Source organism: Stegostoma tigrinum, chromosome 18 (genome assembly GCF_030684315.1).
Source record: "Stegostoma tigrinum isolate sSteTig4 chromosome 18, sSteTig4.hap1, whole genome shotgun sequence".
NCBI lineage: Eukaryota > Metazoa > Chordata > Chondrichthyes > Orectolobiformes > Stegostomatidae > Stegostoma > Stegostoma tigrinum.
This window is the reverse complement of record NC_081371.1, coordinates 40489935-40503874: the sequence shown is the minus strand read 5'-3', so window position 1 is coordinate 40503874 and position 13940 is coordinate 40489935. Positions and strand designations below refer to the sequence as shown.

Sequence of the window (13940 nt, the reverse complement as noted above, 5' to 3'; positions counted from 1 at the left end):
GCAACTTTACCCCGCATTGGTCGAGAACGCCCTTGACCGTGTCTCCCGCATTTCCTGCAACACATCCCTCATACACGCGGCCGCAATAACCGCCCCAGGAGAATCCCCCTCGTCCTCACATACCACCCCGCCAACCTCCGGATACAACGCATCATCCTCTGACACTTCTGCCATCTAAAATCTGACCCCACCACCCAAGACATTTTTCCATCCCTACCCTTGTCTGCCTTCCGGAGAGACCATCCTCTCCGTGATTCCCTTGTCCGCTCCACACTCCCCTCCAACGCCACCACACCCAGCACCTTGCCCTGCAACCGCAGGAAGTGCTACACTTGCCCCCACACCTCCTCCCTCACCCCCATCCCAGGCCCCAAGATGACTTTCCATATTAAGCAGATGCACACCTGCACATCTGACAATGTGGTATAATGTATCCACTGTACCGGCTGTGGATTCCTGTACATTGGGGAAACCAAGCGGAGGCTTGGGGACCGCTTTGCAGAACACCTCCGCTTCGTTCACAATAAACAACTGCTCCTCCCAGTCGCAAACCATTTTAATTCTCCCTCCCATTCCTTAGATGGCATGACCATCATGGGCCTCTTGCAGTGCCACAGTGATGCCACCCGAAGGTTGCAGGAACAGCAACTCACATTCCGCTTGGAAACCCTGCAGCCCAATGGTATCAATGTGGACTTCACAAGCTTCAAAATCTCCTCCTTCCCCACTGCATCCCAAAACCAGCCCAGCTCGTCCCCTCCCCTCACTGCATCCCCAAACCAGCCCAGCTTGTCCCCGCCTCCCTAACCTGTTCTTCCTCTCACCTATCCCCTCCTCCTACCTCAAGCCGCACCTCCATTTCCTGCCTACCAACCTCATCCCACCTCCTTGACCTGTCTGTCCTCCCCGGACTGACCTATCCCCTCTCCACTTCCCCACCTCTACTCTCCTCTCCACCTATCTTCTTTTCTCTCCATCTTCGGTCCGCCTCCCCCTCTCTCCCTATTTATTTCAGAACCCTCTCCCCATTCCCCTCTCTGATGAAGGGCCTCGGCCCGAAACGTCAGCTTTTGTGCTCCTGAGATGCTGCTTGGCCTGCTGTGTTCATCCAGCTTCACACTTTATTATCTTGGATTCTCCAGCATCTGCAGTTTCCATTATCTCTGGACCCCTTCCTCACCAGTTTGCTAGCTGGAGTACATTTGTCTGCGACAATATCAGTGGAGAGTGAACACCATATGATCTTTGTGGACATGAGGCCCCACCTTCACATTGAGAATACCCTCTATTGAGTTGCGTTGCATCATCACTATGCTAAATGGGACCGATTTTAAACACACACACACACACACACACACACACACACACACACATATCTTTGGAGTGAATTTGTATTTGCGGATAGTTCTATTTTGTTCAAAAAGGATACAATTTATAGATAGTCAGTCAACGTGGCATTTAAATAATTCCTGCTTTAGAAATAAAACCAGTCTGAGACCAAACCAAAATACGAACAGATTCTAAATTAGCCCTCACACATAATATGAACGCTAAAAACCCTAAGTATACTAAATGTACTGGTGCCTGCCACCAAACATCGGCCTCTTCCACCCCTCAAATCCCCAATCCTGCCCAGACCCTTCCCCACAACATGCCCACCGCTTGGCCACGTGGCCACTATCTGGGCACCCGTAGATTCCACGGATGACGTCAAATCGGCCACCGCCGCTGGGTACACCACCTTCGGTATGGCGACTGCCAACAGCACTGCTGGCTGATACCACCCCCTCTGTTTCCGAGACCAACAGCACCACCGACATCAAGGACGCACCTTCTGATGCTGCTGCTGTCACTGCCACCAACGTCAAGGACTCACCTGATGCCACTCTACCCACCCCCGACGTCACTCCATCCACCACCTCCACAGCCAGCAGCTCCAGTGTATCCACTAGCACCCAGTCCTGTCGGATCTTCACCATCCCCCCAGATCTCCCCCTCACTGAGGACGAATGGTTAGCACTTAGTAAAGGACTCACCTTTATCCCCCTCCACCTAAACATCAATGAATACCACTCACGACATTGAAAATTTTTTCTACCGCCTCCACCTCCACGCTTACTACTTTAATCGCGAGCCTAACCCTCCCTTTACTGACACCTTCAACATGCCCCATCCTCCTGGACACCACCAACATACTCCCACCTCCAACTTACCCCATCCTCCTGGACACCATCCCAAGGCCTCCTACCCTCCCTCGACCTCTTCAGCTACAACTCCCGTCGTGACATCAATCGGCTCAACCGCTCCACCCCTCTCATCCACAAAACATACAGCCCTCTACTCCAACCCTAACCTCACTATAAAACCAACGGACAAGTGTGGCACTGTTGTAGGAGGGCACACTGACCTCTACGTCGCCGAGGCTGGGCATTAGCTCTCTGACGTTTCTTCCTCCTACCGCCCCCCTTGATCACGACCCCACGCCCAACCACCAAAACATTATCTCCCAGATCATCCACAATCTCATCACCTCAGGTGACCTCCCACCCACAGCGTCCAGCCCCACACTGCCTGTTTCTAACTCCTTCCAAAAACCCACAAACCCGACTGCCCTGGTCAACCCATTGTCTCTGTCTGCTCCTGCCCCACCAAACTTGTATCCACTTATCTCAAGATAACAAAGTGTAGAGCTGGATGAACACAGCAGGCCATGCAGCATCTTAGGAGCACAAAATCTGACGTTTCCGGCCTAGACCCATTTCTGATCCTTGGCCTAAAAGCCCTCTGCTTCATCCTGTCCCACAGGCCTGACCAGTCCCCCTCCACAGACACCCTTATCCGCTTAGCCGAACTCGTCCTTACCCTTAGCAACTTCTCATCCAACTCGTCCCGCTTCCTACAGACAAAGGGGGTGGCCATGGGTACCTGCATGGGCCCAAGCTTTGCCTGCCTCTTTGTAGGATATGTGGCACAGTCCCTCTTCCATAGCTATACTGACGCACCCCCTACCTCTTCCTCCCATTACATCGATGACTGCATCATCGCTGCCTCATGCTCCCATGAGTAGTTTGAAAGGTTCATCCACTTTACTAACACCTTGTACACCAGCCTTACGTTCACCTGGACTATCTCCAATACCCCTCTCTCATCTCCAATTCTCCTCTCTCCTTCCTGCTTCTCTGTTTCCATCCCTGGCATCCACCTGGAAACTAATATCTATTTCAAGCCGACTGACTTCCACAGTTACCTAGAATACACCTCCTCTTGTCCACCTTCCTGCAAGAATGCCATTCCCTATTCCCAATTGCTTCGCCTCTGCTCCCAAGATGAGGCGTTCCACCGCCAGACATCCCAGATGTCCTCGTTTTTCAAGGACGGTAATTTCCCCTCCATGATGGTCAAAAATGCCCTTGACTGCATCTCTCGCATTTCCCACAACTCATCCATCACATCTCCTCCCCCCACAATAACAACAAAGACAGAACCCCCTCGTCCTCACGTATCACCCCACCAACCTCTGGATCCATTGCATCATATTCTGCCGCCTTCAATCTGACCCTGCTACCAAGGCCTTTTTCCCTTCCCACCCTTGTCTGCCCTCCAAAGGGACCGCGCTCTCCATGACTCCCTCATTCACTCCACACTCCCCACTAGCCTAAAAACCCCTGGCACTTTTCCCTGAAACTGCAGACAGTGCTACACCTGCCCCTACACCTCTCCCCTCAGAACCATCCCAGGCCCCAAGAAAACCTTCCACATCAAACAGATGTTCACCTGCACATCTGCTAATGTGGCATATTGTATCCGCTGTTCCCAATGTGGCCTCCTCTCCATTGGGGAAACCAAGCAGAGAGTTGCTTTGTGACAAACAACTGCACCTCCCAGTTGCAAACCACTTCAACTCCCCCTCCCACTCCTTGGACGACATGTGCCTCCTAGACCACCTCCAGTGTTACAGCAATGCCACCCGGAAACCGGAGGAACAGCACCTCATATTCCACCTAGGAACCCTGCAGCTCAATGGTCTCAATGTGGACTTCACGAGCTTCAAAATCTCGCCACCCCTGACCTCATCCCAAAACCAGCCCAGCTTGCCCCCACCTCCTGACCAACCCCCACCCCACTACCGAGCTATTAGCCTTGTCCCTGTTTCCTTGACCTCCTGTCTTCCCTCAACTGATCAACCTCCATCCCAATTCCCCACCAACACTCACCTTTACTGGCTCCATCCCCTTTCCCTTGACCTGTCCATCTTCTCTCCAACTATCTGCTGCTTTATTCACCTTCCATCATCAACTCCCTCCCTCTATCTATTTATTTCAGAACCCCCTTCCCCTCCCCCATTTCTGAAGAAAGGTCCAAACCCGTAACATCAGCTTTCCTGCCCATTTGATGTTGCCTGGCCTACTGTCTACACCTCGTTATCTCACACCTAATATGCGTTGTTTGACTTAAAATGTCACTTCTTCTTTACAGTGATAAAACCTTTAGCTTTCTCAGGACAGTGACTTCAAAGGAATTCTGGGATTTACATATACATTTAATCAATTAACACCTTCTAACTAATTAAAGATTTAACTACATCTTAGATTTGTTTAGTGCATTCTGATTAGTTGTGTGACCCTTTGACCTCTTACTTATAAATTCTGTGTCTGATACTACCTCTCTCACTAACACCCGAAGAAGGATTAAGACTCTGAAAGAGATAATGGGAACTGCAGATGCTGGAGAATCTGATAAAGGGTCTAGGCCCGAAACATCCGCTTTTGTGCTCCTGAAATGCTGCTCGACGTGCTGTGTTCATCCAGCCTCACATTTTATTATCTTAAGACTCTGAAAGCTTGTGTTTTCAAATACACCTGTGGGACTGTAACCTGGTGTTGTGTGATTTCTGACCTTGTCCACACAGTCCAACACCTCCACTTCATAGATGGATATATGAATAGGAAGGGTTCAGAGGGATATGGCCCAAATGCTGGCAAATGGGATTATGTCAGATTGAGATCTCTGGTTGATGTGGACGAGTTGGATTGAAGGGTCTGTTTCTGTGTTGTATCATTCTATCTGGACGATATACAGCCTTGGACTAACAAGTGGCAAGTAACATTTGCACCATGCAAATGCCAGGCGATGACCAGCTCCAGTAAATGTCAATCCAGCCACTGTCCTTTGACCATCAGTGGTGTTACCATTTCTGAATTTCCCACTATCAACATCCTTGCATTTACCATTGTTCAGAAACTCCCTGGACCCAACATATGAATACAGTGGGTAAAAGAACAGGTCAGAGGCAAGTCAGGAATGAGAATGAATACCCACTACTTGCCTAGATTGTTGTGGGAACTGCACCACTCAAGAAGCTTGAACTATCCAGGACAAAGCATCCCACTTCATTGGCACTGTATCCACAAACGTCAGGTCCCTACACAGTAGCAGCAGTGTGTCCTATCCACAAGATGCTGTGCAGAAATTCATCAAAGATCCTTAATTAGAACTTTCTAACTCCATGACCACATCCATCTAGAACATTAAAGAAAGCAGATACAGGACATGTGCAAGCTCTCTTCCAAGCCACTCACCATCCTGACCTGGAAACATATTGCTGCTCCTTCACTGTTACTTGGTTAAATACTGGAGTTTCCTCCTTTAGGGCATTGTGGATCCACTTTCAGGACATGGACTGTAACAGTTCAAAAACACAGATCACCACCATTTCTCATGGGCAACTAGAGATGGGCAATAAATGTTGCGCAGTGATGCCCAGTCCTGCAAGTGAATTTTAAAAGAATGTGCACTTACTTGCCAAAGACATAGTGGCTACGGGCCAAGTGCTGGAAAATGGAATTAGAATAGTTAGGAAGTTGTTTTTGATTGTCATGGACTCAATGAACTGAAAGACCTCTTGCTGTGCTGTAGATCTACATGACTATATGACATCCCTAAATGAAGTACCACCCTCATTCTTGAAGCCCACAAGCAACCTGAACCATTTGTTACTTGGGACTCCCACATCATGAACACCTCCTCCTCCATTTGCCACTGGGTGTACACCAGCGGGAGTGTGATGAGGTCCCCCAATGTAGGCATTAATAACTTAAGGTCTTCAAGTGGTGGCAGGGCAATGTCACCAACTTTATCGTGTATGGCAGGCAGTGAGGCCTCCCATGTATTTACATGCTCCCCCCTTTCCCTGGATCACAAACCCATTGTGGATTGGCTTTGAATTCCACACAACATTTCATTTTCTGCTTAGTTACTCCATTGAACCTGGCATTTTGTATTTCATAAGTAAATTAAGCTTGCGATTTGGTACAAATATGTTCAATTGTTTAATTGGAGGAGAAGCTATAAATGTACACCGATATCAAATCTCTATAGTAGTGGAAAAGCAAAAAGAAGACAAAGTGGTGATTTAATGGCAGGTGCCCTTGATGATACTGGATTGTTGGATGATCATCACAGAATAAAAGGATTGTGGGAGTCACTAGGGAATTACCTGCTTTCTGGCTAATGAAGAATTTTTGAACTGTAGTCACTGTTATAAGTGAAAACATCATACACTGCTCCTCAGAAATCTTTAAGGAAGTAATTTTTTGTCCAGTGGACATGTGGATTGTATCTGGTGTTTGATGAGCAACTCCCGCACCAGTATCTTCTCTTTCTTGTTACAGAATTTAGCAGAAAGAGGTTACTGCTGTTTGTCAGCTTCCTTCAGTTGTTTAGTCATTCAAATGAGTCACGCAAAAACAGTATTCAGAGAAAGCCGTGTTCTTGATAAGGGTGCGTGGGAAGGAAAAAGGAAAGGTGCAAACTGACTTGCTCTGAACTGATTTGGAAGTTTACAACTTACAATCATGCACAAGTCCTGATGATTCAATTGCCTTCAGAAGATTGCCTATTTAAATGTAACTTCTAAATATATCAGTCATTTGTACTCAGAATCCCACTAGCTTTGACTTTGCAGCTTTTCCAATAAGTGTCACAATTTCAAATCTGTTAAATTATCCTCAAGGTATTAGAAATCTCTAATGTGATTTATTAACGAGACATCTGTTTTATCTTGTGGGTGCTTTAGGAACCCTAATTACCTGCTGAATTAAATTTGCAGTCAGTGAGTTTTCAAGAAGAATAAAACAAAATGCCCACTGTTCACAATTTCAAGCAGTTGTCAAATTCCTGTCAGATGAAAATGGTTAAAAACAGGGCCTGGATGTCAAACAAACAGAAGAGGCACAGTTAACATTCCACTAAGAAGACTATTTTCTTCCTCCTAACAATCAGAGCATGCAGATATGTCTCCTATGAACAACCATGTGTTATTTGAACATTGGAATGTGAAAAACAATTGACTTTTAAAGTGTTGTTGATGAAATAAGATCGCCTCACTGATAAAGCCCCAGAAAGTGCTTTGGATTAGGATACTAATGGATTTGGCTTTCCTGAAGGTGGCCTGCAGTCCGGCTGAATTGTTCCTCACAGGGCCCATCATTTGAGGTAATTTATGCAACAATTAAATTCCTTTTCAAGCATAGAATCCCAGTTTCCAATAGCACATTGATCATAACATGCATGCAATTATATGCTACATTGAAGGAGCTAAATACACAAGTAAGACTCAGTGTACAGTGAAACTCACCTGATATGAACAATGTTAAGGGTGAAATTTACAGTCAGCCACAATTGAAGATTTGTGTTTCCTAGAGCATTTCTCTCAGTTATTTCAATGAATTGTTGAGAGTAGTAATTTTGTACAAGTTGTGTCATGTATTTTGGATACCTCAAGAAAGTAATCCCACATATTTGCCTGTTGGTATTCCCTGTGAGGTGGGCAGAGATTCCCTGTGGTCTGGCAGCATTTATGAAGAGAAAACAGAGTTAATATTTTAGGCCCAGTGAGCCTTCTTCAAGAAGCTACCTTGGAGTCTATCTAAGCACTAACTCTGGTCAACCTTTCCACCCCCAAACTATTCCAACCTGATCCTAGACGATCCTGTATGCAGACTGTATCAGACGGTTGCTGAACTGGAAATCACAATAGCGACAATATTTCAAAGCTGGTGAATTACCATTGCTAATGGCTACAGTGCCTCATGGATGGCCCAGTCCTGAGGTACTTGATCTGTTTTAAACCCATCCCATTCAGCATGGCAGTGGTGCCACTCAACACAATGGAGGATATCTTCAATGTGAAGATGGGACATCTTCAGAATGACAATGCAATGGTTACTGCTACTTGTACTGACATGGACAGATGCATTTGCTGCAGTTGGATTGGTGAGGTTAAAGTCAAGTATATTTTTCCTCCTACTATCTATCCTCATTCAACCGTCACTGCTGCAGTACCAGTCTAACAACTATGTCCTCCAGGACCTTGCTACTCCAGTCAGTGGTACTGTGACTAAACCACCCTTGCTGATGGACCTGAAGTTCTCTCTCATTCTTTATGGAAGGAAATCCACCATCCTTACCTGATCTAGCCTGCAAATATGTCCAGGCCCACAGCAAATTGGCAGGAGGAATAGCATGAGAAAATATTTACCTAAAACCACTTTCTTATTATAACCCTCACTGTTTGTTCACTTAATTTTGATCTTACTTGTGAATAGGAGAGTCACCCAACATCATTACAATCATACAGGCTGTAGCTGTGGCGCATCACAAGCAATGACTTACAATGTCAGGGAGTTGCTGCTAAACCTGAAGCTGGATTTAAAGACTGCAGTCAGTTCACTAATGAGGCTTGTGCTTGACTCTATGATTCTGAAAATTGGCTTCATAAATATATACTTTTGTGTGTATCTATTCTCAATGCTGACATGTGCAAGGATTATTACCCACTGTGCAATTGGCTTGCACCATACTCTGAAAATTATGCTGGTACTTTCCTTTATCCTGGCAGAAGCCAAGTTTACATGATAATGTATGGTTTAGAAGGGGTGGACGCTAGGAAGTTGTTTCCGTTAGGCGGGGAGACTAAGATCCGTGGGCACAGCCTTAAAATTAGAGGGGGTAAATTTAAAACTGAAATGAGATGACATTTCTTCAGCCAGAGAGTGGTGGACTTGTGGAATTCATTGCAGCAGAGTGCAGTGGAGGCCGGGACGTTGGGTGCCTTCAAGGCAGAGATCGACAAATTCTTGATGTCAAAAGGAATCAAGGGCTACGGGGAGAGTGCAGGGAAGTGGTGTTGAAATGCCCGTCAGCCATGATTTAAATGGCGGAGTGGACTTGATGGGCCGAATGGCCTTACTTCCACTCCTATATCTTATGGTCTTAAGTTGCAATCATTTTCCTGTTAGCCACTGTGTCAAATTAAAGGGTGGCTGCTGGGCTTCCAAGGGCTGTCTGCTCTACAACCAGCTCATGATTCTCTTTCTCAACCCAATCACATATGACCAGCATGTGGCCAATGCAGATGGCTTTGCAGAAAATCCTCATACTGCTCTAAGCCTAGAAGATCAGCTTTTTATTACAGCACTGCAGTACAATTGACACCTGGCTGACAGGCAAAGTTCTTCCACAAAACCATTATAAATCAGATCATTGAGATGCTAAAATATTGAATATGCTTCCTTGGTTAAACTGGAGATCATCTCCAGAACTAGCTGAAGCAGCTGTTTCCATTTATGGAGGTTTGCAGGGTCAACCACACCATGAAGACAACGCTGTTAATACGTAGAATTTTGTAGCTACTTGAAGAGGAACATGAGGAGGATGAGAGAAGGGAGGATGAGACTAAAATGTTTATTTTCCATGAGTACCTCATTCATCTCAAATTCCAAGAATACAACTCTATTTACAACAGTTCCACTCATCTCTGTCGTAGAACATCACAGGATTCCACTGGCCACAATCCTGAAATAAGAACTACTGCAAAATAACCATCGCATATCAACATTATCTGATAGAATATTCAATATTCATACAAAACTCAAGTAATCACCCTTAGGTTTTTTTTGTGCCAATTAGAGAGCATCATTTTCTGGATTTGTGCTTGTACACAGTACACCACATGTCTGGTGGAATGCTGACTTATAGTTGAAAAGATTGCATATGACCTTGTGGAGGAAGCACTCAAGCAACTCTGAGCTTAAATGACCCAGCTTTGGACTACACAGTTTTAGCATGGGTGGTCACTATCCAGGCCAAATGGCTGACAGGAAAAGATCTGATGAAGGGTCACTGATATGAAGCTTTAACTCTGTTTCTCTCTCAAAAATGCTGTTAGCATTATTAAATATTTGCAGTATTCTCAATTTTAGTTCAGATTTTTGGCTTTCATAGTATTTTGTTATAAATGCGACCGGTGAAGTGGCAGTGGTTTGAATTTCATGGTACAGCTGTCACTACTTTGGGTCAATGCTTCAACAATTCAAACAATCTGCTGCAGAACACTGAATATAGATCTTAGGATGCAGCAAAAACAAAAGTTCAAGGAATGTTGAATGTCTCAGAGATACCTGTAATTATGGCTAGATTTGTAATACAAAGAATAACATGAGTTGAAATTCATGCAGAAACAGCCTTGAACTGAATATTAACTATTCATCTCTCCACAGATGCTGTTAGACCTGCTGAATGTGTACATCATTTTATGACTTATTTCCAATGTTCTGTGCTACTGCTACAGGACACAAATTGTTAGACAGCTGTCAGAGAAAGTAGCTTCAGCACAGGTACCTAAAGCTATGATGGCATGAAATTTTATTACTTCAACCCGAACATCCACTGAAACGCTATGTTCTCTGCTTGTGCTGCACTGGAAGTTGAGACTTTAGCCATCAGATGCTGCATCGTGATTGGCACTCACATGGAGTTGGCCAGCACTTTCATACTAGAAAGGTTGGATTTGCAAGAAGCCTCATTCCAAGTTGAAGACACAACCTACATGTTTTTCAGAAGCACCATAAAGTTTTTTGACTGGTTTTACAATACAAAAGCATTTCACTGCTTGAGTCCATTACCTTCTTCTTAATGTCATTACAATTCACATCGAGTCTTCTGCAGCAGAACTTACGTGTATCCTCACATCCGATAGAACTTGCATATGTCTATTTGTTCTGTTGACCCAGTTACATTCAAGTCATTATCAATGACTAACTACATACAGATTACACCTCTATATCACATCTAAAGCTTGTAGACTGCCAATATTCAAACTAACCTGGTTGTCTATGTGGGATCCGGTGAAACAAATGATACATAATTACATCACCAGTGGTTTGCAAATTAGAACAGATTATGGCATGGCAGTGAAATGCAGTATGAGCAGAATCAGGTGGGCACATACTGTTGATAGTGCACTGGCTGTGTCCTCATTCATAGCTGCACGGATGGGACTGAGTAACCATTCCAGTTACTTGAGTTCCACTTATGGGCCACATTGCCTCACAAGAGAGAGAAAAGTATGTCAGTGAATCTGCTTCATTGTGTGTGAGTGATGTGCTTGTCTGACATAAACACAGTAAATGCCAAATGTTAGTTAAAAGTGTGCATCTTGCAAGACTAAGTGAGAAGATGAGGTGAGTTATGAGATGGAAACTGTTGTTAGGTTAGTGAATGGAATGTATGAATGAAGGTTTATTTGCTGACCTTGATCACTTGTGTGAGATCGTTAAACTTCTTGCAGTATTTCATTTGGATCCTCAGAACTAAACCTTTGATATTGATTATGGTAGCTATCTGCTCCCATTGTCTTCTTAGCATGGGTTTGAAGGCATCTCTGTTATATAAGGTAATAATTTTAAGGGTTTAATGTTCATGTTAAAATGGCTCCACTCATTGTACAGATGTCACATGGGTGGAGAGAAGGAATTCTATACTAGCTTTCAGAGGAAACAGACATATCTGCATAAACTCTGTAATTATGTCGAATCAAAAAACCTTCTTATAACCAGGAAGTGCTTCTTCTGCAGATTTTCTACAGTGGTGTATCCTCAACCATTGATTAATAACTCAATAAGCCCAAGGCAAAGCAATAATAAAAGAAGATTGGTGACAGCAAACCCACCTCAAGCAAACCTTACCATTGCTACACACTGGTATAGGTGACAAATACGACTAGATGCCTTTGGTGGCAATTACTCCCTTCACAGCTAGTTCATGATAATGTGAACCATCTACAAGATGCACTTCAGCATCTGAGCAAGGTTTCTTTGACAGCACCTTGTAAACGCCTGACCTCTACCACCTACAAAGACTAGGGCAGCATATTCATGAGTACATATAACTACTTGCAAATTCACTTACAAGTCACATGCCACCCTGATTTGGAACTATTTTGCAATCTGTCACTGCCACTGAGTTGAAATGCTGAAGTTCCCTTCCTCACAGTACTGCGGGTGTGCCTCAACTCGAAGTCTGGTGTTGTTCAAGAAGGCGGCTTGCAACCACATTTTCAATGGAAATTGGAAATGGTCAATAAATGCTGGTCCAGGAAGTGACACACATATCTCATGAACAAATAAAAGTAATTCAAAAGGACTTCCTCTCACAATATTGCCAATTATAAGCTCAGTGGTTTTGTTTAACTTGCACATTTTTAAAATATGATTTATTCATTTGGCAATACAGTTCTTCATTATACTTGTACTACCTTGGCAAATGGTTTACATTTTCTGTAGACCAGCCTCATCCATGGAGCAGGGTCAAGATGGTACTTCTGCCCCTTGCCCCAACCATACCCAAATCCTGATTTGTTTTGCCAGGTTTCCACATAAGTATATTTTTGAGAAAATCCACTGCCTTCCACCATTATTGGAAAGCAGTATTTCCTATGTGTTTACAGTGTCAAGAATCCATTAGTGGACATCCGAACCCATTTAACATTTTTTTGCTGTTTCACTGCCTGATTATTGCTTTTGTTGGCATAGTGGAATTAGGCCAGACCTATATACTTTTCCATCCAAATTCAAGAAGTTACGGCTTCACATACGCTAGAACATTTTTTTTAAAATTTATATGCCTTTCTCAAAATTACTTATTTCTTCTATGCTATCTTGTAATTTTTTAAAAATAATTATATAATGGGCATTATGTAAGCTGAGTTTCGTAAAAATCTATTTTGTTTGATGTGTAATAAGGCTTGTAAAAGAATTTCATTTGCAAAAATCTGCTTAGTGGAACTTTAATGTGCCAGTAAAATATTCACCTTTTCTCATACTTTATTTGTGAGAGTAACTTTGTTTCATTTTTACAGATAGCAATACAACAAGAGCAAACAGTCCACACCCAGAAGAATGAAGAATTAATAGAATCAGAACTTCCTGAGGGAGCAGAGCAAAGTCAAAAGATCCACGGAAAGGTTAGTAAATGATTTATCTCACTTAAAACTAACATTCTTTCTCTGGAAATCACATGTGACAACAGTTTATTTTACAGACATGCAGTTGATTTTAAATGTCTTATATTCCAAATAGGTTTTGCCAAAAAATTTTGACTTCTTTACTATCTTATTAAAAGCATAGCTATGTTTGTATTTGTCTGTGACAGTAATTGTGTATTGACTTACTCATGTTATCTATTAACTACTATTCACCACTGACAACATTTACTTCAACCATCTGTGAATCTTCCATCCACTCAACAATTGCTCAAGCACTAGGAAAAATTTGCAAACTTCTTTGGAGTTGCTCCCACTCTGCCACTAAATTTGGTCAAATACAGAGCAGGAGTGTTATTTGTAACTAGCACATCCTGAGAATTACAACAATCAATAAGAATGCATCTGAGAAAATTATGGGCTCAAGAATTTTAATTTTAAACTTAATCTTGCCGATCTTTGCAGTGGAGATTTCATGGGGATAACATTTCCAGTCCACAGCTCTGAAAGACAATTTATCATTTTTGTATTACCATATTTATTACCACAGTTCACACCATATTTTTTGATCACTGAATCTGAAAATGAAGCTAGTATAGAATGATTGCCTGCACTTTTC

At 43.6% G+C, this 13940-nt stretch overlaps 1 protein-coding gene across 13 annotated transcripts in view; it reads left to right on the top strand.

Moving 5' to 3' along the window:
* The window catches only part of ppfia2 (PTPRF interacting protein alpha 2), a 418215-nt gene that overhangs the window by 188345 nt on the left and 215930 nt on the right, over positions 1–13940 (top strand). For all 13 annotated transcript variants that reach the window (XM_048548309.2, XM_048548310.2, XM_048548305.2 and 10 more), the window contains one exon: positions 13199–13303. In XM_048548309.2, the coding sequence (XP_048404266.1) occupies positions 13199–13303 (105 nt within the window). The remainder of the gene's footprint in view (positions 1–13198; positions 13304–13940) is intronic.